At 41.1% G+C, this 26,362-nt stretch overlaps 1 protein-coding gene across 2 annotated transcripts in view; it reads right to left on the bottom strand.

The window, feature by feature from the left end:
• GPM6A (glycoprotein M6A) overlaps positions 1-26,362 on the bottom strand; it is a 186,759-nt gene that overhangs the window by 19,297 nt on the left and 141,100 nt on the right. For both annotated transcript variants that reach the window (XM_037146545.2, XM_037146544.2), the window contains exon 2: positions 2,451-2,643. In XM_037146545.2, coding sequence (XP_037002440.1) covers positions 2,451-2,643 — 193 coding nt within the window. The remainder of the gene's footprint in view (positions 1-2,450; positions 2,644-26,362) is intronic.

Raw genomic sequence — 26,362 nt, 5'->3', positions numbered from 1 at the left:
GGCTGAAATAAAACTAAAAGGAAAATGTCAGCTTTATCACATTAAAATATACCCATGTAATCATTTTCTTAAGGTTCTCTGAAACTAACTTGCAATTATCCAAATCATTTTCAATAGTTTAACTATATTTCCAATGATAAAGATCATTTATAAACTCTCAAACATCAATTCATGCTATGCAGTCAATATAATAGAAATTGATCAACTGTTTACTGTAAACTTACAGAATTCAATTTAATGGGCAGTGCTAATTCTGTAGAACAAATTTATGAAATAAAGTTATATCAGTATATTTCTTTATCTTTTTTAGGTCATGATTTGAAAAATTTTCTATTTCTTTATTTCCATTTCTCAGAGACAGATGAGCTCTAAACTGATACTTCAGAGTTAGTGAATATGTTTTAAAATAAATCTACTTCTTGACTGAGTAGGTAATCAACTCTTTCCTCCTTTTAATCACTGTGTGTGTGACAGAGGGTAGTGGGAGGTGGTTCTCAGTTTTACCCACTTACTTTGTTATATTTATTTTTTTAAGGACTTTATTTATTTACTTTCAGAGAGAGGGGAAGGGAAGGAGAAAGAGAGGGAGAGAAACATCAATGTGTGGTTGCCTCTCTTGTGCCCCCTACTGGGGACCTTGTCTGCAACCCAGGCATGTGCCCTGACTGGGAATTGAACTGGCAACCCTTTGGTTCTCAGGCCCATGCTCAATCCATTGAGCTACACTGGCCAGGGCTGTTATATTTCTTACTTTATGACCAATCAATATCAACTTTAAAGTACCAACATAAATATTTCAACTTTCCCTTCCCTAAAATGTTTGCTCTCACTCTGTCCAGCGTCCATGCCTCCCACCTGCAGAAGGGAATTCTCATTCTGTGATTTGATAAAAATGTGCATCTCTTTTTCTCTTGTCATTTTTATGGAAATCAACCACTTTAATGAATAAAATAAGAAATATAACTTAGGAGCAATACTTTGCTCAAGATAATCTATCTGCCTGTAGCTGACAAACTATTTAAAAAATTAGCAGTATGTTATATTTTCTGAAATTGGGGTTGGAAAAAAGTTATGTTTTTCTACCTAGAAAGTTGTTCCGGTTGCCCTGGTGTTTTTTGGATTAGGGTCTGAGGTTATAATTACACCAGGTCAGTAGGGACTTTGCTGGTAAATAAGAAATATGACTAACTCCTTTTTGATGGAGTTATAAGTCAAAAGCAAAGTCCCCCTCCCAGATGTATAACCACAAAGAGTTGTAACTCTAAAAGCTTCTTATTCCAGAAAAAGTATATACTAATTAAGAAGGTTCAAATTTATTTATAATGACAACATGAAGCAAGGTGAAAAACATTATAATCGCACAGTCTTAAGAAGCATGAAATAAATGCTGACACAATGGAGAGTTTCTGTCTGCTGAGATTAGAAAATAAAACATAGTAAGTAAGGCATTTTCTTTCTGTGGGCAAGAAATCACTGAATAAATTATCTGAATTGCAAATTTATTGGAAAATAAATTCTTCTATAATTCTTTATGTATTGATTTTAGATAGAGAGTGGAAGGGGAAAGAGGAGAGATGGACAGACAGATAGACAGATATTGATTTGTTGTTCCACTTATTTGCACATTCATTGGATGCTTCTTGGCTGTGCCCTGACCTGTGATTGGACCCACAGCCTTGGTGTGTTGGGAAGAGGCTCTGACCAACTGAGCTGCGTGGCCAGGGTGAATCCTAAACTTTTTCTCCCTATATTAGTCAGTAAAGGTCTGAAACTGGAACAGCAAACTCTTTTTTACTTCCAGACTATGCTTATGTTATCTTTGTTAAAAAATATTAACCTCCTCATAATTTAGTGATCCCAGGAGTTTACATGTTCTGAGTAAAATGTACATTTTAAGCATAACTGGTGCTTATGAATAGGGGCTCCTTATTTCTTATGACTTCCCCTTTCACAGAAGTCAGTAAGAATCTTTCACAATGTTGACTTGCATGGTCACATCATTTCTGTGATACAGGAAAGGACAGGTGATAAAATACCCCTGGTGGAGCACCAGGGAGTTGGGGTGATTTTTCTAGAAAAATAGCCGAGTCTATATTTCTGTTAGGCTCTGTTCTCTGGCTTCTGTCCTATTCTGCTAGAAAAGTCTCTGCTCAGATTGGAAGAGCAATGGTAAGGCAAGCATTCTACTTAATGGTAACTGAGTTTTGGAGAAAACATTGTATTCAAATGCATACACAATTAAGTCCAGATTACGCTGGCCACTGATCTTCTGCTATGTGTCCTGTACTCGTGGCAAAGGTCAATGTCCTTTTGATGCATAGGCAAAATCTAAGAGAATTTTGTTTCTCCTGTATCACATGGCCTCACTTAACTCTGGGCCCCTGTTCACTCAACACACAGCAACGCACCCATACACTCGCAAAACAAGAAGCAAGGCAGGGGCGGCCTACATGGTAAAGACGTCCAGCGTGTCTCCAGCAGTTCTTGCCATCTCAAAGTAGGTCTGCAGAATGTTGACCGTTCCGGAGAGCGCCTCATGACCGCAGCCACAGAACAGGGCCACACCAGCGTACAGCAGGATGGTGGCGATCAGAGAGGCGTAGGGAATGCCTCCCAGGCATTTAATACAGCATTCGAAGCACCCTGCATGGATCAAAAGAAAAAAGGTAGAAATTAGTATTTCTTGTTAATCTAATTTTCTTCAGCATTATGGGTAAGTATTTTGCATTTGTGGGTGACATCAGGTCAACTCTGTAAATCAAAGCCGAGGGTGCCCTGCAGGGTATAAATGTCAGGTTCCTTGAGTAGAAACCCTTCCTCCAGACAAGAGAATGCCTGCTTCTGCTGATGGCTTTGTCTTCTATCGCAACCCAACAGAAGCCCCTCCTCCCCATCCAGACTTCTGAGAACAACTAATCTTCACATTCCATGCGTGAGGATCATTCCTTCTTGACTTCACTGCTCTCAAGCTTCATGGACTGAAGTTTTAATTTCAACAACATTTACTCTTTTGAACTCCCTGTAGCTGTATCTTTTAAATAGTTTGTCAAAATCTGTTCCTCAGGGAACCCATTGAGTGAACTTTAACCAGTAATTTACAATTTAAAGTGAAAGAGAACAGTCAGGGCAATGTCTGAGTTTGCCTATGGAAAGGCAAATTATTTTAGCATCCTTTCAGTTCAGATTTCACGTGTGTCATTTCGTAGTGACTCATCGTGCAAAATCCATTTCTCGCTGTGCTGCATGGTAAAAAAACAAGGAAGATCTTGGCCCAGCTGGACAGAGAGACCAGGGCAGGTTGGGACCCTGATTTACCACTGTGCATGTTTTGGGCAAGTTTATTCTTTTGATTTCATCATTTGTAAAAAGATGACAGTAAGAATTTCCCTCAAGTGATTCTTGTGAGATTAAATGAGTTAATACATAAAATAGTGCAGGACAGAGGAACTACTCAATAAACATCTACCATTATCAGAAGCAGCTTTAGTAGTTTTTAATATCAACTGTCATTGTGCTGAGATACGGTTTTCAAAATTTCCTTGACCACAGTAATCACTTTGGAAGTTCAGTCATTTTAGCCTTAATTTTCAACAGACGGCTTCAGACTTATTTATTCTGAGCAATTGGAAAACCACAGTTGTTGATATTCTAATTAAGCATCAGAATTTTCTAGGTGGCTGCTAGCTTTCTTCTTCTAAGAGATTGACTAAAAATGCTTAAACCTGTATGTTTTGCATAAGAAATACTGATGAGATGCTATGTGTGAGCCACAGGTGAGGGGTGGAATTTAGGTAAGAGGGCTGATGGCTGAGAGGAAGATGATCTGTTTCACTTCAATCTGCCCCGGTCCCTACTCCTTCCCAGACTGGCCTCCCACTGTTCTCCTTTTGGAAATTCTTGACCAATCTCTTTTCATAATGCTGAAGCCCCTCCGAAACTCTCCACACAATTAACTTTTTCTGTCTTCAGAAACAAATAACCAAGGATGTTGAGAAACACATTGTTATTCATTGTGCTTGAGTCCCAGGAAGATCTGGGTGCGCTTTATCTGGGATTCATATATGTTTCCAGCAACATATGGTACATGCAATGATCACAGAGTTCCTGTGTGAGGCAACTTCAGATTCAGAGGGTGGGTGGGCTGGCCTGCTATTTTAATACTGACCACCGAACTGGCCTTCTCAAGAGAATTATGGCTCGTCTCCTCTGCCCTAGAGGAGGTCAAAAAAGGAAGGCTGAACTCCTCCCGGCTTCCATAGCTCTTGCTTGTACAGACAAATCATGTCCTGAACACTCCTCCCCCGGCACACACACACACATGCACGCACACACAGCGGGGAAGTAGAAAAGGTTAGAACAGCTTGACACTTCCTATGGTAGTGCCGGAGATTTCGCAGGCAGATGGAGGAGACCAGAGTGTGTGCAGCATTTGAATGTCATTGAACACAGTTTGTGGGGAAGATTACCAGGGTGGAAGGAAAATCTTTAGACTATTCTCTATCTCTCCATGTTGTGAAATTTACATCTCATTTAAAAATAAAGGAAGAAAGGAATAAAATTAGTACCCACCCAAGGCAGAGTTACTCCTAATTTTGGCAAGTGCTCCAGACAGCCCCATGATCTCAAGTCCTATTTATTCCTTTGTGATTTGTCTCCCCTACTGTTCCTGAAGCATTTGACAGAGGTTGGGGAGATTCCTGCTTCAGGCCCAGAGGTGTCAAAACCATAATAACACGTTCGTCAAAACCCTTCAGAATACAAGTTCAAAAATAAAGAAGAGAGTCCGAATGTCACATTCTTAGATAGGAATCACCTTTGCTGGGCCCCAGACCTAAAACTTAGAAAAGAGGAAAGATAAAGTCAGAAGGAGAAGGGCTCGTGAGCACATGAAGGGGGAAACTCACAGCCGAGCCCCAGAACGGCCCCCGTGGACATCCGACTCACCCCATTACTAATTCAGAGTCACCTTCTGCTCCTGTCACATTGTCTCCATTGCAGGGTAGATGGACCAACACTGCTGGCCTCCACGGAAGCAAGTGAACCCTGGTCACCCAGACTTTATATCCCTGGACGGCGGTGCTATTAGTGTCCTGATGCGTAACTTTTAAAAAATATTTTATTTACTTATTTTAGAGAGATGGGGAAGGGAGGGAGAAAGAGAGGGAGTGAAACATCAGAGTGTGGTTGCCTCTCGCACACCCCATACTGGGAATAGGGACTGCAACCCAGGCATGTGCCCTGACTGAGAGTCAAACCAGCGGGGTCTGACTCGTAACTTTGAGTACCAACTGTTAAATTTAGAAAACACGTCAGATAAATTGCAATACTGGCTAAGTCCAAATTGACAACCCTGAGTGAACTGGCATTTCCAAATGAGTTTTAGATCTCCAAATTGTCTTAGTTTAAGTATCTTCCAGTGGAGATACCTCTTTTCCTTCCTATTTAAATGCTGCCATTTTAATTACTCAGAATTATATTACCCCATTTGACAAATGCACATTCCCCTAAGCCTCCATTCCCTCTCAGTCAGGCCTGATCCTCTGCAAAGCTTGCACTCAAAGTGAGAGCCCTGAGCATCTCAGCTTGCACACTCCGCCCTTGTGCCGGGCTGGACCCTAATCGCCTTCCCCACCCCGTGCTTCTGCAGGGCTGGCATGCCCAGTGGCCTATGGAAGACTCTCGGAGCTCCCATCTGGGAAACAGCGCATAGGCCCAGCGTTCTCTCCAGCTGCCAGAACCCCACATCATCCTCGCTGGCAGGGGAGGGAGCTTCTTCCCACCCACAGTGAGAAACAGCCTTGGCAGAGCAGCAGCGTTGCCACAGCAACCATGTGCCTGGGCCCAGGATCCGCTCCCCACACTCATCCTCTCAGGCTGTGGATTCTGCTGCTACCCATCCCCTCGATTTTACTGCACCTCAGGCGAGAAACCAGTCTGCTAAATGAATATTGCCCACAGCATAGCAAGTGAAGTGCTGGGGCTGGAGAAAATACCTTTCCTGAGGAAATATAAAAACAGTACAGAGCATTACTTTGTACCACAAACACTCTCAGTACTACATATAATGGGAACAGGGCCCACTGGTTCTCCAATGGAGCTGATGGTTCAAATATTGAACACAGAATTTACATGCAAATAGACACCACCTAGGATACACAAAGAAGCTCTCCTCAGGTCCAGTGCCAAGCCTCATTTTCTCAAATGAATTAATCCTGAGTTAAAGGAATTAGGAGATTTCCCTACTCTCTGGAACATTAGCATTTGCCCACTATTTTGTGGGGTTATAGGTTGACTTAATACAAAAATTTCAAAGGAAATCAAAACTCTTGAGATAGTCTATTTTTTTTAAAAGATGAGATATATGGTTCATTTACTTCCATTTAAACATTGTGAAGTAAACACAAGCCTTTACCTTTGCTCACTCCACCAAATGCACTGAAATAAATAATGAGTAAAGAATCTAAACCAATGAAAAGAGCACAGGAGACAGCTGAGCAGACAGATGGACAAAATGGTGAATCCTGGAAAGGAGATGGACAAGAGATGGACATTTCTTCACTGAAGTGTTTTCTAGGACCATTTCTCAACGAGTGGATTCTTCTCTGCCGGCCCTACAGCATCACCCCGTTGTGACCAAGCATCCAGTGGGTCTGTCTGTGGGCTGTCTGTGCTGCCGGGCAGTCTGTGGGTCTATCCCTGGGCCGTACCACACTGCCTCGGGTGGGACTTGGGTTGTTGATCTCCTGTGGGTCAGGCCATTCAGGGCCCTTTTACATCACCGTGTACACCTTGGGGACAGTTTGTCTGAGTCCACAATTTAATTCATGGAGATTCTGATTGGTAGCTTTTTTAAAAATTAATTTTGCATCTACAAATTTTGCAAAATTCTTTTTTGAATTTCTGATTTATTTTTATTTTGTGAATTATTTTGAGTTAGTTATATGGATGATCATACCATCTGTAAACATTTTGAGCTTTATCTGTTTTCATTATTGGTACCTTTCTATTCATTTTGTAAAATGCAATGAAAAGAGTGGGAGTAGTGATAAAGGCACCTTTTCTTGCTGCTAATATTAAAAAAAAACACTTGTTTTACCATTAAGTGTAATATTTGGTTAAAGAAAGTAAGATCTCTTTAACTTTGAATCCCATAACATGTTCTTTTCCAATTGAAATAATTTTGTTTTTGTTTTTTATTTGCCATTTCAATGAAGTTTTCTAATTTAAGCTTGAGAAAAATCCAACTGAGTCATACTGTATTTTTTAATACATCATGCTAACATTTTGTTCAATACTTTTGCATTTGTCAATTCATTCCACAAATACTTATTGAGCCCTTACCAGGTGCCAGTCAAAAACACAAAACTTCTGCTCTCATTCCCTGGGGTGGGAGACAGATCATAAATGAGGTGCAGAAGGACTGCACAGGAGACTGTGAAAAGTGCGGGGAAGAAAAACAAAACAAAACAGGGAACTGGGGAGGGAATACTGGACTGACAGCTGCAGTTTCCATTTTTTTTTCAGGGAAGGAATAATGGAGAGGACATCTCACAGAGACATGAAGGAGGTAAATGAGCCCCCAAGAGGCTGGGATCTAAGAGCCTGGCTGGGAAAAGAGGGTTCAGAGGAAAAGTGAATGCTACTAACACCCCGGGCAGGCATGTGCCAGTGAGTTTAGGGAAGTCCAGAAGCCGGCGGTGGTAGTAGAAGAAACAGAAGTAAAGGAACACAGGTTGAGGTCGCAGACATAATGGGCATGGCCACGTCAATGAATGCACCTGACCTGTTACTTTTGTTTCCTCATTTTGGGTCAAGTTTACACCAGTTTTGTAAAGCACTTTCCTCTTCCCGTGCCCTGGGGCTGACTGCAAAAAGCTTAGCTGCACCACAAATATTTGGTAGAATTAGCCAAACACTTCAGGACTAGCCAAGTACTTCATAGAAAGAATTTTAACTACTGATCTAATTTGTTAATGGTTATAGAACTCATCAAATTTTCGATTTCCCTGATGTCTGTTAAGTTCGATAGCTACGGAAGTTTATAAATTTAAGACTTAAAATTTATGATGAAATTGTAGGTAACTTTATAATATTTTAAACTTATTCACTATCTGCACCTACTACGTTTTCCTGATGATTTCAATTTGGAGATTTTCTTTGTGCCCTCCTGATGTTGCGTCTGGGTACCAAAATCACCAGGAATTTTGTCAAAAGTAGAGATTCCAGGATCCCCTCCATTGCAAACGTCTGTTTTATCGAGAGCTTCGCTGACTGCGCTGTCTGGCTGCAGCAGCAGATGGAGAGTGGGCTCTCTCATGTGCAGATATATCAAAGGCCTACACACTTTAAAACAAATGGATAAGCTAGACATACCTGTAGTTCAGGGATTAAAAAGGGCTTACTCTAAGAATTTTGAACAAGTTACTGAACAAAGTGTGCAGCTTATAACTAAATGGCATCAATCAGAATTTTCTGACCAGTTCCAATGCATCAGAGACGAGGCCAAGACTTCCCATGTATTGACCTGTGTGGTCTTCACAATTGTATAAGGGAGGCTTAGTTACATACAGGCCATTTCTCAGATAATTATTGAGCACCGATACTGAAAAGTATGTGGATGTTCCAGAAGAATAATTATATGTTCATTTGTAAAATATGTTTCCTATAAAAATTTTTGTAATGGTAATATTTATAGTTCAGATAGTTTTTGGAAAAAAAATTATCACTAATTACAGAATATTCTGTACTGGTCAACAGGACTTGGCAAGAATGTTTTGATTAATTAAACATATTTCCCTAAGGCTGAAAAGTTAATTGCTTCAATAGCGATTAGAACCGTACTCTTCTGACTGTGACAAATGAGCCCGTGGGGTGAGGGGGCCATGGGGGTGGGGTCTGGTGTGTGAACAGAGCCCTCCTTGGAGGGAAAGAAAGTGGAGCACCAGACGTGCTCGGAGTCCAGACACCTGTGAGGTTTCTGTGGAACACGTGTTGCCGGTTCAGATGCTGTCTAGAGATCCAGGTAAAAAACCCTCATCTTTCCCCATAATAAATGAATCAATTAATGTAGATGTTGGCATGGCCTGTTTCCTCACGGCTCTCAAATTTGTTCAGAATGTTTTTGGTTTGTTTGTTGGTCCATCCACTGTTGCACAAGAAGCCATGCCCCAAATAAATGCTATTCGCTTAAAGCAACAGTATACTATAGTTCCTCACATTTTCATGGCTTTCCTGGAATCAAATGGACGATTTTCACTTGGAACTCTTTGAGCAGTTGCACCTGGAAGGTGAACGAGCGTCCAGGAGTCAACGAATGCTGGACAGAGTGGGATGTGCTGCCAGGGTGTCCAACCTGCTGCCCATGGGCTGCATACAGCCCAGGAAGGCTGCGAATTTGGCCCAACGCAAAATCGTAAATTTCCCTAATGCATGATGAGATTTGTTTGTGATTGTGTGTTGAATTGTATTTAATGTGTAGCCCAAGACAACTCTTCTTCCAGGGTGGCCCACCGATGCCCAAAGGGTGGACACCCCCATCACGTGTGCTGCCCCAGCTGGCATGGCTGGAACAGGGCTGCCCGGGAGTATCTCACTTCGGGTGGCCCCTCCCAGTGGCAACCTCAGCTGTCTCACTGAAGTGCGTGGCTGTTATCACAGTGAGACCTCAAAGACAAGAAAGCAAATGATTCCAATCTTCTTCAAGGCTAAGCCCAGAAATAAATGGTGGAGCATCATTTTTGCCACATTCTACAGTCAAAGTGCTCACAGGTAGCCCGGATTTGGGGGGGTGAGAAACTGACTTGATTCCCTGGATGGGAGGGGCAGTAAAGAGTTTGCAGTCATTTTTATCTGTCACAAAATCATCCAGTTTTAACTTGAGCTCTCTACCCTAGCATTGCTTTGTTTTCCTCCATGCCACCCATCAGCATCTGATGTATTATTTATCTTACTTGTTGACTCTGTTTATTGACTCTCCTCACCAACAGGTAAAGACTCCAAGGTCAAACATTTCTGGGTTTTGTTCATTTTTGGATGCCCAATTCCTAGAAAGATATCTGACACATGATAGATGCTCAGTTAATATTTGCTGAATAAATTAATTAATGGGAAAATTTATCCTAACCACCAACTAGAATAGATCAAGAAGACTTCATTAGCCCCAAAACTTCCTTGCCAACAAATGTCAGAATCATGGAAATTTCATACTTTGGGAGCAAGACAAAGAAGCCTGGGAGATGGATATTAGTTACTATACTTTTTTTTTGTCCCATATCTCTCCCAAAAAGTCAGCTTATTTTTCTTTCTGAGTAAGTGAAACAGCGTTTACACAGGTTTGCTAAGAAGATAATTCAAAAGCATTTGTGTACTGTCTTAATTCTGTAGAAGAAAACACTGTGATCAGAATACCCATTATACCCTACCATCCATCGACACCTCTGGCAATGCTTGGACTAGTACTGGATGTATTTGTCTCCAAAGTTCTGCTTTGACAGTTACATTCTGCTGACGATTATCAGTATGACTGTACACCAAACACAATGCAGACATACAGCATTTGTACATCAAAAAGAACAGAGAAAGGGTCCACAGGAGAACCTGGGCACTTCGGGACTATTAAATCCCCAAAGGAAAAAGCAGATGACACTGACAATAAGAGTAAAGATCACTGGCCTCTTAAGCAAATTAATTTTTAAAAAGAGGATAACATTTTTTTTTACATTTATTTGTCACAGATTATTTACTGGTGTTCACAATAATTTTTCATGACTTTGACAATCATTTAAGTATCGCTCCAAAATAACATGGCGTGCAGGATACTTAAGCTTTGCTGTTTGCTATGTCACTATGCTGGATGCTCTGTGCATTTTCAAAAACAAAATTAGTGTGTATATCCAATGTCAAGTTTACTCACAATTAAATGGATACAGGAGGCTTTTAAGGGGAAGATCTGAATTCTTTATGAATACTTTGCACATAATGTAACTCACTAACAAATATTATCTTGATCTATAATTTATTGCATTGTTACTTTAGAGTAATAAAAGTATAAATATTTTTAAAACATCTTGAAAATAAGTACATTATTAAAATTAAGTTGGTAAAAAAATATTGGCTGATGTTGAAAACATATGACAATAAAAATGCATGGATCGAGTTCTCTGCACAACAGCAGTGACAAAGGGCAGAGACGGGGCAGCCTGTGATCACTCTCCAAACACGTGACCAAGTGCAGGTCACTCAGACAGAGCTGGGGTGCGTTCAACATGACACTGAGGAATTTGAAGAGGTTCTTCAAAATAAAAACATTTGAAGAGCTAGCGACTAAAATACCTACATGGTAATTCCTAATTATGAATTACATTTGTGAAAGAAAAGTTAGAAAATAAAAAGTACAAATTCTATAAAAAGAGCATGAATTACAGAAAGTTTTTTTAGTTCATGAAAATTTACTATGACATCTGCAGATACAATATCTTTACACATATTGGTAGGTTTTTAGTGCAATCTCATGTTCTGAGATTTACGAATTTATTCTAAATTTAAAAATCTCTTTTAAGAAAAATAGATATTAAAATTTTCTATTGCATAGTTACTACAATATACAACAGTTTAGTATGAGGCAAAATTTAAAGCCATATTCTGAAACATTAAAATGATAAGACTTTTAAAGTACATTTCTTATAGCTAGACATTATTTCAAAATACAGAATACAGAACGAAGTGTCTCCTGGTAATCTCCCTGTGCTGCTCTCCTGTGAGCACTAGTGGAACTTTCAAAGTGGATATAAAACAGGTATTTGTCACAATCGGTCACAAACGGTCACCACTCAGTGGTTGTCCTAAAGCCCTGGCAGGTACATGCGACTGGTCAGCGCGGACTTGGGAACTGGCAAAATGGCAGCATTTCCACATAGAAGTGGCCCTTCTGCAAGCTTGGCCTCTTCTCAAGCCCAGAGACTTCCTAAAGCTCTATGTAGTTTTAAATCCATAGAAATTGACAGAAGAGTGTTTTTCTTTTCTCCCCTCCCCTCTTACTCCCCTTCTATCGTTAGAGGAGCTACCATCAAAGGCTTTCTCCCTAAGCACCAGAGAGGCATCAGTTCAAAGTCTAATAAATCTTTTCAATGTTGATTCTGTTTCAGCCATGTGTAAGCCTGTCATTTTGTCCTAGTACAATCTGAATGAGCACCAGGACCACAAAATATAGATGCACTTCTTTTATCAGAGATTTTCACTCCTGCCCAATTTGTGCTATACCCCGAACACTTCATGTCCTTTGCTCCTTTTGACCATATCCCACATGACTCCTTGATGGTGGTGACTGAGAGACAGAGGTTTAGAGAGACGTGATGACATAGCCTGACAGAGCACACCTGTCCACTGCCTGAGCATCTCTATAAGAGCTCAGCCCATTTGTGAAAATCTATGTTCCACACAAATCTCCTTATTCCACGTTACTAATCCTGGAACTTTGAGTGCACACAAAGCTCATTGTCAGTTCCTGCCAGTCACCGCCTGTGGCTGTGCCGGAGGAGCACGGATTAGAAGAATCCCTGTGGAAAACGGAGAAGCAGATGTGTGAGGGGACACGTTAGGCTCTGTAATCCGCAGGACAGACACGACCCTTGGGACAGGGCTCCTGTACCGTGGGGTGCACGTGGTTTGATTGTGAGTGTCTGAGATCAAAGACTAGGATTTATGTATCTTCATGCACCAGCAGTTCACAGAAAGTTTGGCTCAGGAACACAGCAGGCAAGGATGCATGCTAAGGACTTATCTCTACCTGCTGTTCTCTGTGTGATTTGAGTCACCTGTGCTGGGGAAGGGGCGGTCAAGGTCACCGTCCCAATGTCTGCCCTTCGTCTCAACGTTCTGTCAACTCAATGATACTCCAGAAGAGGATACTAGAGGGGCAGCAACAGAACCCCAAAATGGGGCTTACCCGTGGGAAACCTTAGGCGTGTATTTCATGATGTAGAGAAAACCAGTCATTTTTGCCTTTGGCCATGACCGGCCATTGGTAAGGCACAATGAAAAGACCTCACGGAGAGTAATGACACAACTATCATATTCCTGCTGTCTTTCAATAACAGTGGCAGTTACTTAAAGTTTTCTAGTGTATGAGTTTTTATATTTTTTAAGAAGCTTATTTTTACAAAAAGCTTATATTTTAAAAAAATCTTAGTTTACAAAAGTCCACTGTGGGGCTGTGTGGGGTACACTTGGCTTTGTTATACTTAAAGCTGCTGTGGGAGCTCATCAGCCTAATGCTTTTTCTCAAAGCACCAAGAAGTCCTAGGCAGGCTAATCCTTAGAGACACAGCTTAATAAATAAACTCATTGTTAGGAACTGAAGTAGGGAAGAGAGTGTTTTGCGCTGACAGTGGAAACTGTTGACAGTTCAGGCAGCCTCAGCCCCCGTGTACACAACCACACTGAGAGAATGGAAAGGATCATTTTTCTTCCCCAAACATCTGACAATGTTCATGTTAAAGCCAAATGTGGAAGGAACAGGAAATATTGGAGTGAAAGACTTTTAAATGGTTTTAATTAACGGAAATGAAAAATGGATTTTAATGATATAATAATTTTTACGATTTTCTTCTAGTTCTCCCATGTGACCCAATTCCATGCAATAATGTATAAAATTATATTATGTGTAATGTCTAATATGTGAAATTTTCTCTCTACTGTTATAATAGGGGTATTTTTCAAAGCCCCTACCATGGTGGGCAGGGACCATCCTGGGGGCAGAGGCTTTGCAGTAACTGCATCCGTGTGCTCTGCTGATGAGACACCACATGAGAAGCATCCTGGCTGCTGTCTGGCTATACAAGGATGATGTAGCAACGATCATTTTCCTTTCACTTAAGAAACCCCAAGACCTCAGGTATTTCACAACCAGAACTGAGTGCAGAAGATCCAGGGGAAATACGCTGCACAGGTGTCCTTGACCATCTCATGGCCGAGGGACTTGGGTTCTGCCCATGTTGATCCCAGACCAATGTGTAATGAAAGTGAACTCATTGTCTTCTGGGATTGCCTCACTCTTATCTCGGCATTATCAGGACTTCTATTGTGACCACACATTTAATTTGTAAACTAGGAAGACATAGCTGACTAACCAGGGGTCTATCAGCTTGAAAACTTAACACATACTGAAGTGCCACAGGCCAAGTCAAAAGAATACTTCCGGAGTAGTTTGGCCAGCATGCTGCATTTTTACCAAAGAGTCCCAGAATTTCAACTGGTAGAATTACTGTATTTTAATCATTTATTGCCTCAATTAAGAGAAAATATGGAATGTCCATCTAATAGACCACTTGCTTTTGAAACTGAATAATAAGAGGGAGCCAGCCTTGTCATTTATAAAGATGTAAGTTACTAAATGTGGCATCGATGACCAGAAACATAATAGATAAACTAACAGAAATCTGTGAGTGCAGAGAGTGATACCAATATATTTGGGACTCTAATATTGAAAAAAATATTAAAATATACCTTGCATTGTGTGTGCCATTTGTTAATGAATAATAAATATGCATGACGATAGACTTGAGCAAGTGTGAAGGTCACATGAGAAGAGAGAGAGACAGGCCTTAAGAGTGAATGCTTCACTCAGAGCCTATCAGGGCTCTTCTTTCTCCTTGGTGCAGAGCCCAGACTCTTACAATGGCTCCCCAGACCTGTCTGAGAGCCCTCTGCCTCCGCTCTCTGAGTTCTCCTCCTACTTTGCTCCACCCCCATCATGTCATTCCACCACATCCCCTCCTTGCTTTGGAGCCAACAGCCAGCCGCCTGGGACTCTGGGCGTTGGCAGCAGCCACACCCTCTGCCACAGGCCCCTTCATTCCGGTGTCTGCTCACCCACCCCTTCACGTCCTTCCAGCTTCTGCTCAGCTTTTATCCTGACTATGCAACTCACAGACAGTACCCTGCCTTCCCCACCTTCATGGATGGAGATGCCAGAGCCACTTGGCCCCGCTCTGCTTCTTCTTGTTTCTGCATCACGTGGGACCTAGTGTGATGCAGAATTTACCCACCAGTGCCATCTACTGCTTCTTTGTCTCCTGCAGTGGAGGACAAACCTGCACACAGCTGGTGCTCAGTTCATATTTGTCAAATGAACATTATCTTTTATACCTCAGAGGCTTTGTTTATAATTGCTGACTAAAAACCTATAATTCAACAGGAAAAAATAATGAAAAGAAGTGCTTAAAAGATGCAGAATTTATATCCAACATTCTATCTACATTCATGTGCATTTGGAATTAATATACTAATGCTTACCAATAAAATCTATATTTAATAAATATTTCAGGGGGAAATGTAAATTAAAATTCAAAAAATCAAAATCAAACCCAGAGCCATAAAGAAGTGTTACCCTCAAATTAAACACCGCACCACATGTAACATAACCACAAAGAGGAGAACACACTGCCATTGAGCAGATTCGATTTTCTACTCTATCACAAGAATTCTTACAAAACTCCTAGAAAGTAAAACTATAGCGTTTTTCAGAGACTAACAAACTTGGCGGTAGGATCTGTACATAAAGATTTCATTTCCCAATTACTTCAGCTACCCATCTAATCAATATGGCAGGAATTTCACTAAATAGAAGTACATATAAGGTTTAGATATCATTCAGCCTCATTTTACTAGAACATTTCTCCCAATAGTTTACCAAACAAAGAAACGAATCAAAATAAAAAGTCTACTTGCACTGTAGTCCTAATTTTTTTCTCCCTTTCCTCCTGATGTCTACACTCTTGTCTGATAAATTAATTCTGTCTTTCTGAGCATCCAACGTCTCCAGTGGATTTCCCATCGGCTTCCTAATATTCTCAGATGCTTTTTGTTTTCAAAATAAAATTTTAGAAAGCTCTCCCCTCTTCCTGAAGGCCCCAGCAGCTGAAGTTCGGCTTCTGCTCCCGTCCATCTCTCCCTCTTACAGCCAGACCGACCACTTCCCTGTCCGCCGCCCTTTGTCACTGCCATCTCGCTGTGCAAACCACCCCCGGGCTTCCCTCTCTGTCATCATGCTGATATCATTTCCCACGTGACCCACACTCACTAACATACAGGACTCAATCCTCCCCACCCCAAACTGACAACCGGTCACCCCTCAACCCCTCTGATGCTGGTTTTCCTGGGCCCCCGGATCCAGCAGTTATCCGGCTCCGGGCTTTCTCCCTGCCTGTCTCTCATCTCTTCTCTGCTCACTCCCTTTCCTCTACCAAGGCGTGCACTCTGACCCTCCTCCTGCCAGCCTGTGTGCTAGGCAGTAACAGTGCCCTTCATGGACCTTGCTGTACCCTCATTGGCTCAGCTCAATCAGAATTCTTTGTTTGAATATATTTTTATGCCCTTCCTCTGCTTTATAATACATTAATGATTTCTATCTTAGAAGGGTTTAAAATGATCTTGATTTTTGAATAAAGACAAACCCTCAGCCTGGCTTTCAAAGCTCCTTATTCTCTGGCCCCTGCTTAGCTGGGTCTTTAGCTCTTGCAGCAGCAGACATGGCACTGTGAATGCCCCTTGGACACAGACCCTGTCCATGCACAGCTGCACCTTCATGTCCACACTGCTTAACCTGTATACTTCTTGTGATCTCTCCACCTATGGTTACTTTATCAGACTTCCCCTGACTTTTCTCTCAAGGTCACTTCCCTCTAGAATATGGTGCCAGGCATGGGTTCGAGTCTTTAACAGCCTTCTGCACAAGGTGAGGTGCAGCAGATTTTTGCTCGGTGTTGTATACTCAGTGCCCAGCGTGAGGCCTGGCACATACCTGCCATTCAGTAAGAATTGGTTGACTGAGCAGTTGAAGCACTCTGTTGGGAGCCAATATTAGTTGTTGTAACTTGTTTCTATTCTCAAGAAAACAGCCAGAGTCAGTCTGTTAAAACGTTAGATCCCGTGACCCCTCCTGTGAAACCCTTCCGCGGATCTTCAGGAGACCCAGAGCGATAGCCAACACCCTGAGAGAGGTCAAACACCCTCATACTTTTAACACCTGTTTCCTCCCTGCTTCTTTGGTAATGCTTGCTCAGCTCCAGCCCCATGGGACTTGCTGCTCTTCAAACATGGCAGGAATGCTCTTGTCTTGAGGCCTTAGCACTGGCTGTTCCTTATGCCTAGAATGTTCTTTCCTCAAGTATCTACATGGCTTGTTCCTTCCCCTCTGCATGTGCTATTTTTACTGGAGGGCCCATCTTCTCTTCCTACCTAAAACCCTGGTAGTCCCCACTCCCATCATTTTTTATGGCAACGATCATCTTTGAATATGTCTCTAGCACACAATTTAAGTCCCATATGCGTGTGCTTCTGGAATGTAAAATCCTCAAGGCCTGCTTGCCTGCCGTGCTCCCGGCTGCAGCTCTAGCACCCAGGACGGTTTCTGACATGCAGGGGCAGGCAAAAGTAGGCTTACAGTTGGAGTACCCAAAGCAGAGAGTTTATTGCTGTAGTGTTATGTATTCTCGTACTATACATTTCCCACACGGACATCTGTGAAACTGCACGTGCCCCACCTGCACAGTAATGCTAATGCAGATTTGTTGGTCAAATAAAAAAGTCATTACCATCAATCTCTCTTTTCTTAGTAGTAAAGTAAGGCTAGAAGTCTTCACCAATAAATGTCATGTAAATGCTACTGTCGCTGGGAGCTTGTCATTGTACTACAGTTAATAAAATCAAATACTTATCTTCCCTCCCTGACAATGAGAAACAGAAAATAGGAACCCTGGGAAGAGGAACTGAGACTGCAGTTATTCACGGCGTGGATCTGCACACGGACAACAGTGAGGTGATTGCTGTGGGTGAGGGTATAAGTGGGCTAAATGGTAATGAAAAAAATACAATAAAGGTTAAATTTAAAAAGAAAGAAAGAAATAAAAGAGGGGGACAGTTTCTTCCACAAGTTTGTGTGTATATGTGTGTATAATACACCTTTTTTTCCTTAAGTTTATCTATATAATCAGCAATAGCAAGGGATTTCGAAGGATTTGTACTAGCTTCAGGAAATGACACATTTGTATTACGGTGATAAGAAATCTTCCAGCCTGTATTTTAAAAGCCTGTACAAATAAAGAGAATCATTACTGTGACAACATTACCCTTACATAATGAACTCAGACACTCAGTGCCTTGCAGTGGCAGATACTAGGAGAGCTTATTGTAGTCCCTGTACAATATTCCTTAAATAACTGAAGGTAATCACTCACTTGTCCCTTACCTCAAAGAAGTATTGGGAAATGCTAGGATTTACACTTGTACAGGGGTTGGCATTTGGAGAGATTTCCCATTTCTTAAGCCAATTGTTTGGCGAGAGTGTCTGTGTCCTCGTCTGTACTTGATAGCCTGGGGAGGCTCAGCTGTGGAGAAATGAAGTGACTTGCCTGAGGCAGGAGGACTGTGGCGGCAGAGCCAGAGCAATTAGCTGTCACAGCCTTGTCAGGGGCGGGCCATGCAATGATGAGTGGAGCTGACACACCACGTCCCTCTGGACGCTGAAACCCAGCGGCAACCAGGGTTTTCGCTGTATAACATCACCTCTCTATGGGAAAGGCTGAGAAGTGAAGCTGTTGAAACAGGTCAAACTATTTTTAACAATAAACTCAGTTATACTTTGTTGTTGTTGTGTTACTCTGTTGGGGAGAAATAGGCCTTTATGAGAGATCTGAAGAGCTATCACTTTCCTCCACAAAGGGGACGTTTCTCTCAAGTCATCCTGTGCTCTTTACCTCCTCACCTGATACCCAACAGGTTGATGGTAGCCTGGAGAGACCAGGAAAGGAACAGGATACAAAGACTCAGAGTAAAGGTGAAGCTTGTACTTGCATAGTATTTTAGCCTAATTGCATGTTTAAGAATAGTGGGTGTATAGCATAGGCCCTAATTTTCTTTAAAAGGAAACCAACTATGTGTAACACGACATTTCAATTCCAATTTGAGAATGTTTAATTTAAAAGATGAAAATGCCATTCATTATAATAGTATTAATGGCATTTCTATTTAATTCTTCATCCCAACACTTAAAAATCCCTCTAGAGAATGTCAAATTTGATGTTTTCGCATACTCAAAATTTTCCAAACTGGACTTTTATCATCTTCCTGAAATTGAGTTCCATTATCCCAAGCTGGAAAAAGTAAAGTATATTTTGGTTAAATTCCTCTCCATTGTTGCCTATGGTCAATGCAAACTAGGTCGGCTTCTTTTCCTTTCCTTTCCTTTTCTTTTTTTCTTTCTCTCTCTCTCCTTCCTTCCTTCCTTCCTTCCTTCCTTCCTTCCTTCCTTCCTTCCTTCCTTCCTTCCTTCCTTCCTTCCTTCCTTCCTTCCTCCTTTCCTTTTCCTTCCAATCTATTTTTCTGCAATTCAGCATTTCCTTTCCATTTCCAGTGCTTCTATTTTAACTTATAACCTTTCAATTCTCATTGGGATTTATGCTCAGAATCACATTCTTTTCCCTTGCTATGGTGTGCTCATGCCTAGTGCATGTCTCAGTAGTCATCAACAAATACACTTCCACACCTTCTACAGAACACTTCCTATGCAGAAATGTGCAGTGGGCCCCTGTTTTACCCATGATTGCCAATCTTTGCCAGTTTTGAAGGTTCCTTAACTTATGTTATTTCAAATGCAGTCAGTCCCTTCTTTAAAAAATGTGCTGTAATATTTACACCGAGTAAATTCTTCCTTGTTCTGTTCTTGTGCGTGGAATCCGAACATCATGGCAGCCAAAATGCTTCTTTCTGTAGCTCAATTACACCTTGGAGAATGATTTATTGGTAATAACATTCTTACCACATATGCCAATAAACCAATAAGCAATTATTGAAAGCCTCCTTTGTAAATGTCATGAAACAATTTTTATCTTTTTTCAAAATGCTATCCATTATGTTTTTAAAATATGGGTCACTTAGTACCTCTTATAATAAATAGTTTTCAAAGTATGTCCTTCTGTAGTTTTCCTTTACTGCAGCATATTTTGTATTTCTAAAATCTAGAATTAATAGCAATGCTTACTTTTTCTGGCAAAAATATCTTCCAGGCACTTAACTGTGAAGAGTGAATGTGGGGGTCAAACAGGAGCACTGAAAACACAGGGGCTTAGATTCTCAGAATTTAAAAATCTTAGAGGTCATTTCTCTTACAGGTCAAAGAGAAAACTGACCATAGTAATACTCAGATTTGTTCCCAGAGTCTGTCTAACTTGGGAAGAAGAAGGAGTTGTCATTCCTAATTATTGCCAGTAAGTGGTCCGTTTTTAGGCTGCGAGGACAAATATACTGATCAAGCTGTGAATGCAATGAAGGCACGTATGATACCACTGTAAGATCTCTACAAATAAAAATTATTAACTAAAAGTAGAATACAAATTAGAACTTGTGTCATAAATCATCACTGAAACTATGCACAAGTCTGAGAATGCACACAGGCCTGGGAGATGGACAGGGTTTGCAGAAAGTCCTTCACGGACGGGCCAGGCCAAAAACACAAAGGTACTCGTTCCTCTTCCCGAACTCATTCTGGCGGATTTCCCCCCAATTGCCTGAGGCTAGAATAATGTCTGGGAGAGAGGGCTCCGAGAAGAAGGGGTCTACAAATGTGAATACATTGACTTAGAGTCTCAGCATTGGAGGCTATATCTTCTTATTGTCTCGGACTGACCATCTCCCTACCAAAAGATTGTCCTCTGGTGCACCTAGTAGTAACCACGATACCAAACTTGATTTTCAATATCTTTGGAACTAATTAAAGTAATGCAGTATGGAAGATTTTTTTTCTATAGTTAGTTTTATGTTGTTGAAATAAAATAAATCTTAAAAAGTATCCCCAAACTAAATTTACTCAGCAAAGCAGGGCCCTCAGATTATCTTATCAAGTATGCTTTCTAGCATCCTTGTATAAAACCACTATTTAAAAAACAGTTATGGATTTATAGCAATAAGATAAAAACAAGCATAGATATGCAAGTTACAAGTCTATGTGATTACAAGATAAATTTGCATGCTGGTTTTGTTAGAAGAGAGTTCTGATACTTACTGGTTTTATAGTCAAAAATTATATAGGTAGTATTTTCACAAAACACTTTTTCCCTAAAATAAATTTATTATCAAGTGCCTGGCAAAAAAATGCAAGTATTAATTACTAAGTAAAATGACATTATCTAGAAGTGACTGCAGGAAAAGTATTACTACTATTGATATTTATGTGATTGTATGTTGGTTCTTTTTGCATCATTGTATGAATACAAAATGAGAGAAAGCATAGTTTTAAGAAGAATATTTTAATACTTGGCCAAATATGTGCCTGTTACAAGCTCATTTATTGAAAATGCTATTTTAATTTTAAAATTTTAAGCCTAGAAAAATAAAGCATGGGAGAAAAGGTTTAGTAGATATTTAACAGCATTCTCTGAGTACCTGGCTTCTCTATGTGCTGAGTGCTCAGCTTTGTAGAAGGAAGACTTCACCCTATTTTCAATGTGTTTATAACCCAGCAAGACAGGGTGACACACCTTAATGACTCCCACTGCTGGTGCCCTGTCCTGGGTCCCAGCATATCAGTTTACCCCATGAGGGGCCTTTTTGCTTGGAGTTCCTTTGACCAACGCAATGCCCTGATTCCTAGCTGACCCAGTCCCTGACATCCTTCTAGACCTTGTTCAAAGGTGACCCTCTCAGTGAGAGTGTCCCTGTCACCTCCCCCCAATTAAAATCATAAGCACCACAACCCTGGGAACCTCCTATTCCTCCTTCCATGCTTAATGTTTTTTTAACTTTACAGTGACCTTTGTAAAGTGCCTACTTCTTCCTTACTTGTCTTTCTCCAGTCACCAGAATGCCAGCTGAGCAAATGTCTCTTGCTCACTGCTGTGTATTTATTCCCTAGTGGCACTTGGTAGACACAAAGGAACAGTCTAGTCTAAGATATGACAGACAGCCAAGGAGGGTTCTTCCAAGGTGATGTTTTCACTGAGCCTCTGAGGACCTATCCTGGAAGGAAGCCCAGGATGATGTTTTCTAGGGAAGAAACTGGGATTGCAACCTCCTCTCCTTCCCCTGAGATACTTAAACCAACCTGGAAAACCCTAGATGAATATCTTTAACCACATCAACTTGATTTTCTTCAGCCAGCACTGAAGAAACATTCAGTTGCTTCCTGAGTGGTTTGAGTGTAGAATTCTGCTGCAAATGCCAAACATTAGTCTAATATTCTCTTACTCATTGAACACATACATACTGAGTAGCATTGTCCCAGTTAATTTTACCACATTAAGGAGCAGCACCAAGATCCCCACCCCTGTGGGCCTTCCATCCTGGAGTGTGGCAAAGAGACAATGAACAATGGCCCAGAAAACATTCTTTAAAGGGCCATTCAGTGGGTTAAAATGTGACAAGAGCCATGACACAAAGAAGTATGAACAGGAGAAAGGTGGGATCCCCAGAGTCAGGCGGGGACAAAGATGGGTAAGACGTGGCCCTGAATAGGGTGGTCCGGGCAGGACAGCAGGCTTCATTGTCAAGGTGAGAATTGAACAGACACCAAATGGAGGTAGGAAAGTGAGCTGTGTATGTGTGTTTGGGGAAAGAGTTGCCAAGGCAGAGGGAACAGCTTCAGCAACACTGTGTGTCACCTGTTCAAAGAGCAGGCCACCCACTACTGTTGTACCAAGAGCAGAAGGTGAGGAGGTCAGAGGTATGATGACAGCTGACTGCAGGTGGCCCTGAATCCATCATGACACTAGCATGGAATGGGGAGAAGGGAAGTTGTTGGACAGAAGGTGACATGATCAACTGAACTTTATATGAAAATTTCTCCTGTTGGGCTGTTGAAATGAAGGTGGATTGCAGTGTCCAGGGTGGCAAGGAGGCCAGGTGTGGTCACACCTGTGGGGAGATGACAGAATTTCAGCATGGAACAAATGGAAGGATGCAGAGAAAAAAGGAGGAAGAAGAGGGTGCCTTGCCATTGCTGAGACAGGAAGCCGATGCGTGGGCAGGTTTCAGAAAACAGTGACTGCCGTTCGGGACGTGTTTGAACTTGTGTTATGTGAGCCGTCCACGTAAAGGTGGCAGGCAGGCCATCCCATGAATGTGTCTAGAGCTCTGAAGAGAGAATCTGTTTGCAGAGAGGGAACAGGATACACGGTGCTGGAGATACAAAAATGAGAAATGAAGCATTGATATTTTCAGAGAAATTACAGGCTCATGACATTCCATAATCAAGTGAAAAACAGTAGAAGGTGTGTTTTATTCAACCATGATGTAAAGAAGGTATAAACACACATACAGAATCTATCTCTGGGGGAATGGGCGCTGACCGACACCCACATTCCAGGTGTCACCTCTGGGCCGCTGGGCACCCACCATGTCAGGAACATGCTCTCACATCCCACCTCACCCCTTGGCCACCCAGCCTGGAAATACAGCCAGTCTGTGCACAGTGCTTCATTGGCAGTCACCCACAGCCCTTCTGAAGGTGCCAATGTGTCTGGTTACCAGGACTACCATCTTGCTTTTGTCAGTGGCACTAACATGAGAAAACCTCCGCACCTCTTCCTGAAATCATCCCAAACAAAATAAATGTGGACACTGAGTGAGCAAGCAAAGGTCTCAGTGCTCCTGCGTCCCACATGGTGTCTGTGAGGTGCCCAGGAGGAGACAGTGAACAGGGGAAGACAGGACCAAAGGCAATGGAAGAAATGGCTCGGGGCTGGGACATTCAGTAATCAGCGAATGTTTAAAGACTTTTTTCTACACTATACAAGTAAATAAACTCAATGCAAAGATATTTTTTAAATGCAATTCTCTATTTTAAAGTGGGCAATGTGCTCATATTGTAATTTAATATGTAGAGAATTTGATTAAGTCAAAGAAATTCCATAAATTTTCATTTCAGATGGATTCTATAATCCTACCCTCCCTACACACCATCTGCTATTTGTTTTAGACATAAAAGTTATAGGTGGACTGGATACAAGACTGATTTTCAAAACCTTAATTTTAAGAACTCGTGGCTTATTTTTGAAGCCTAGTAGCCTTTGCTTTAATTAAGGAAAGAACATTTAAGCACAAAACTGCCATAATTTGTGGAGGTGGCCATATCTTGTGCTAAGAAACTGAAGAGCATTTGGTGTAAGTTTAAAGCAGTCCTCGCAGAAAACCACAGCTGTGGCCAACGAGGTGCTGAGTAGAAGCTCTTTTATTTCATTTTCAGTTGACAGCATAATTTCTAATTATTCCCACCAAGTTCTTTGCCTGAATTTAAACACTAGCATATCTGTTTTTCTATTTACCCCCTTCTTCTCCCCAAATTTCACATCATGTCACTTAGTGAATACATGTTCAATTTTAAATAATAATAAATTAGATGCATTTTGTCGAATTTTGTTGGGAAGAGGTCTCCTTCAAAGATCTCAGGGAGAAAATTTTGTCACATTCTCTACATACACACACATTCACACAAATATGTTTATTCCTAGAAACAAATGTCCTCTCTAAGCTCCCATGCCACCGAGGTCTATAGTTCAATTCCGGCAATTCCCAGTTTGAGAACTAATAATAATAAAGACTCAAGTGTTAGTGGGGGGTACTAACCATAAACATTGGGGGACTTTGTTACATGTGAAGAGCAGAGATTGGTAGATGGCTGAGCTGGGTCAAACACCTAAGGAAATCTTTTTATTAATTAATGTCATTTATGAGCCACCTTTTTATAAGTAAATAACCCTATAATATTAAACATTTAATTTTTAAGGTAGTAAAAAGGACACTTTAAAAATGCTTAGATGAACCATTAGAAGCCTAAGCCACTTGGCTTCTCCTCGTGGGTTAAGCCAACGTGACTTGAGGCTTTCCTTTCAACATGTCAATCAAGCTCTACACATGAAGGGAACTTTTAGAAATGATCAGATTATTCATATTTTTCTTCCATAAAATTAAGGATTTTGTTACTGATCACTTTAACCCTTAAATCTGAGAATAATCTAAAAAATCTGCTAGAAGACAGAAAACATAAAGCAAAAATTTCAAAAACATCTTAAAAATAGTAAATCATATTTTACTAATAGCTTGCTAAGATACATATATAGAAAACATTGTCTCTAAATCATAGTTTTTTTTTTCAGTTAGAGTAAAATTTTGAAGATTTGGGAGGAATGGGTTAATAATTTGTTACCATATCAGACATGGTCTGAAACCCTGATCTAATCAAACACTAAAAAATGAGAAAACCTCTACTAAAACCTAAGTCTGTTGCATAATATATTCAATTTCATGTAGAAATCCTACTAAAGTCACCAGTTGTATAATAAAAGTAATGTACATGGGGAGATGAGTCCCAGGGTACTCTACACATTTTGGGTACCTTACATCTATTTAAATTTGTAAAGAATCAGCATGACATGCAAATTATAGACAGAATTTAAATAGCTTCCCGTTTTTAGGTACAACCATGAAAAGGAATTTCTTTGCGAAACCTAGTGGTAAAGACCAGCAAGGTTCATTGTGAACCTCTTGAGCAGAAAACAGTCTCTCATTGTCTGTTTCCTTGCAATCTTTCCCCATAGATCTCTCTGGGTAAAAAGAACAACTAAATCCATATACATCAGTAGTTATCAATATATTCTGAGCTCTGGCTACATTTTGGAGGTGGAGGAATTTTGGTCCACGTATCTCTCTTTGCAATTAGAAAGATTTCGCTTTGCTTCATTTTTATTTTACTCTAGTTGGTTTTACTGTGTTTGCTCTTTGAAGAGTTTATTTCATGTTCATGTTTATTTTGAAAGCTGTCACTTATAAAGGGCCCCTAAAGGTGCCGCCCTGGCAGACAGCCCTTTCAGGCACACCAAGAAAACAGTGGAGGTGTTTATTTCAGGGGCAGGACTCAGCGCCACCAGCAACCACAAACATGAAGAAGGAAGAAAGTGTGAGCAGGCAAAGATGCTGGTTATAAGTTCATCCTACTCTGGTGTTCAGGAAGAGCCTGCTTAATAAATATTCTTGAAATATCACTCATTGCTTCTACTACCTTAACTCTTCCAACTGACAAACTGGAATCTACAACTGGAGGTCACCTGATCCTCCTATGGGTGTGGCTCTCAGGAGGCCACTTTTTGTCACTACATTGCAGCTCTAAATGGAGCCTTCTGTTCTTTTATTTGATGTTTTCCACAGCATCTCACACGACTGACTTGACTCTCCCGGAAACCTCTCCTCACCTGTCTTCATTAACACCATGTCTTCCCCGGTCTGTCTCATTCTCTCAACTTCGCGTCCCGCCTCCGGGCCCCTTCCTTGTCCCCTATTATAATTGTTGCTGCTTCTGCCATCTTCCCCTGTTGCGTCT

This window comes from Artibeus jamaicensis, unplaced genomic scaffold, assembly GCF_021234435.1.
Source record: "Artibeus jamaicensis isolate MK-2021 breed Jamaican fruit bat unplaced genomic scaffold, CSHL_Jam_final scaffold_833, whole genome shotgun sequence".
In the NCBI taxonomy this organism is placed as follows: domain Eukaryota; kingdom Metazoa; phylum Chordata; class Mammalia; order Chiroptera; family Phyllostomidae; genus Artibeus; species Artibeus jamaicensis.
Note: the sequence above shows the minus strand (reverse complement) of the source record. Positions and strands in the feature narration are given on the sequence as shown.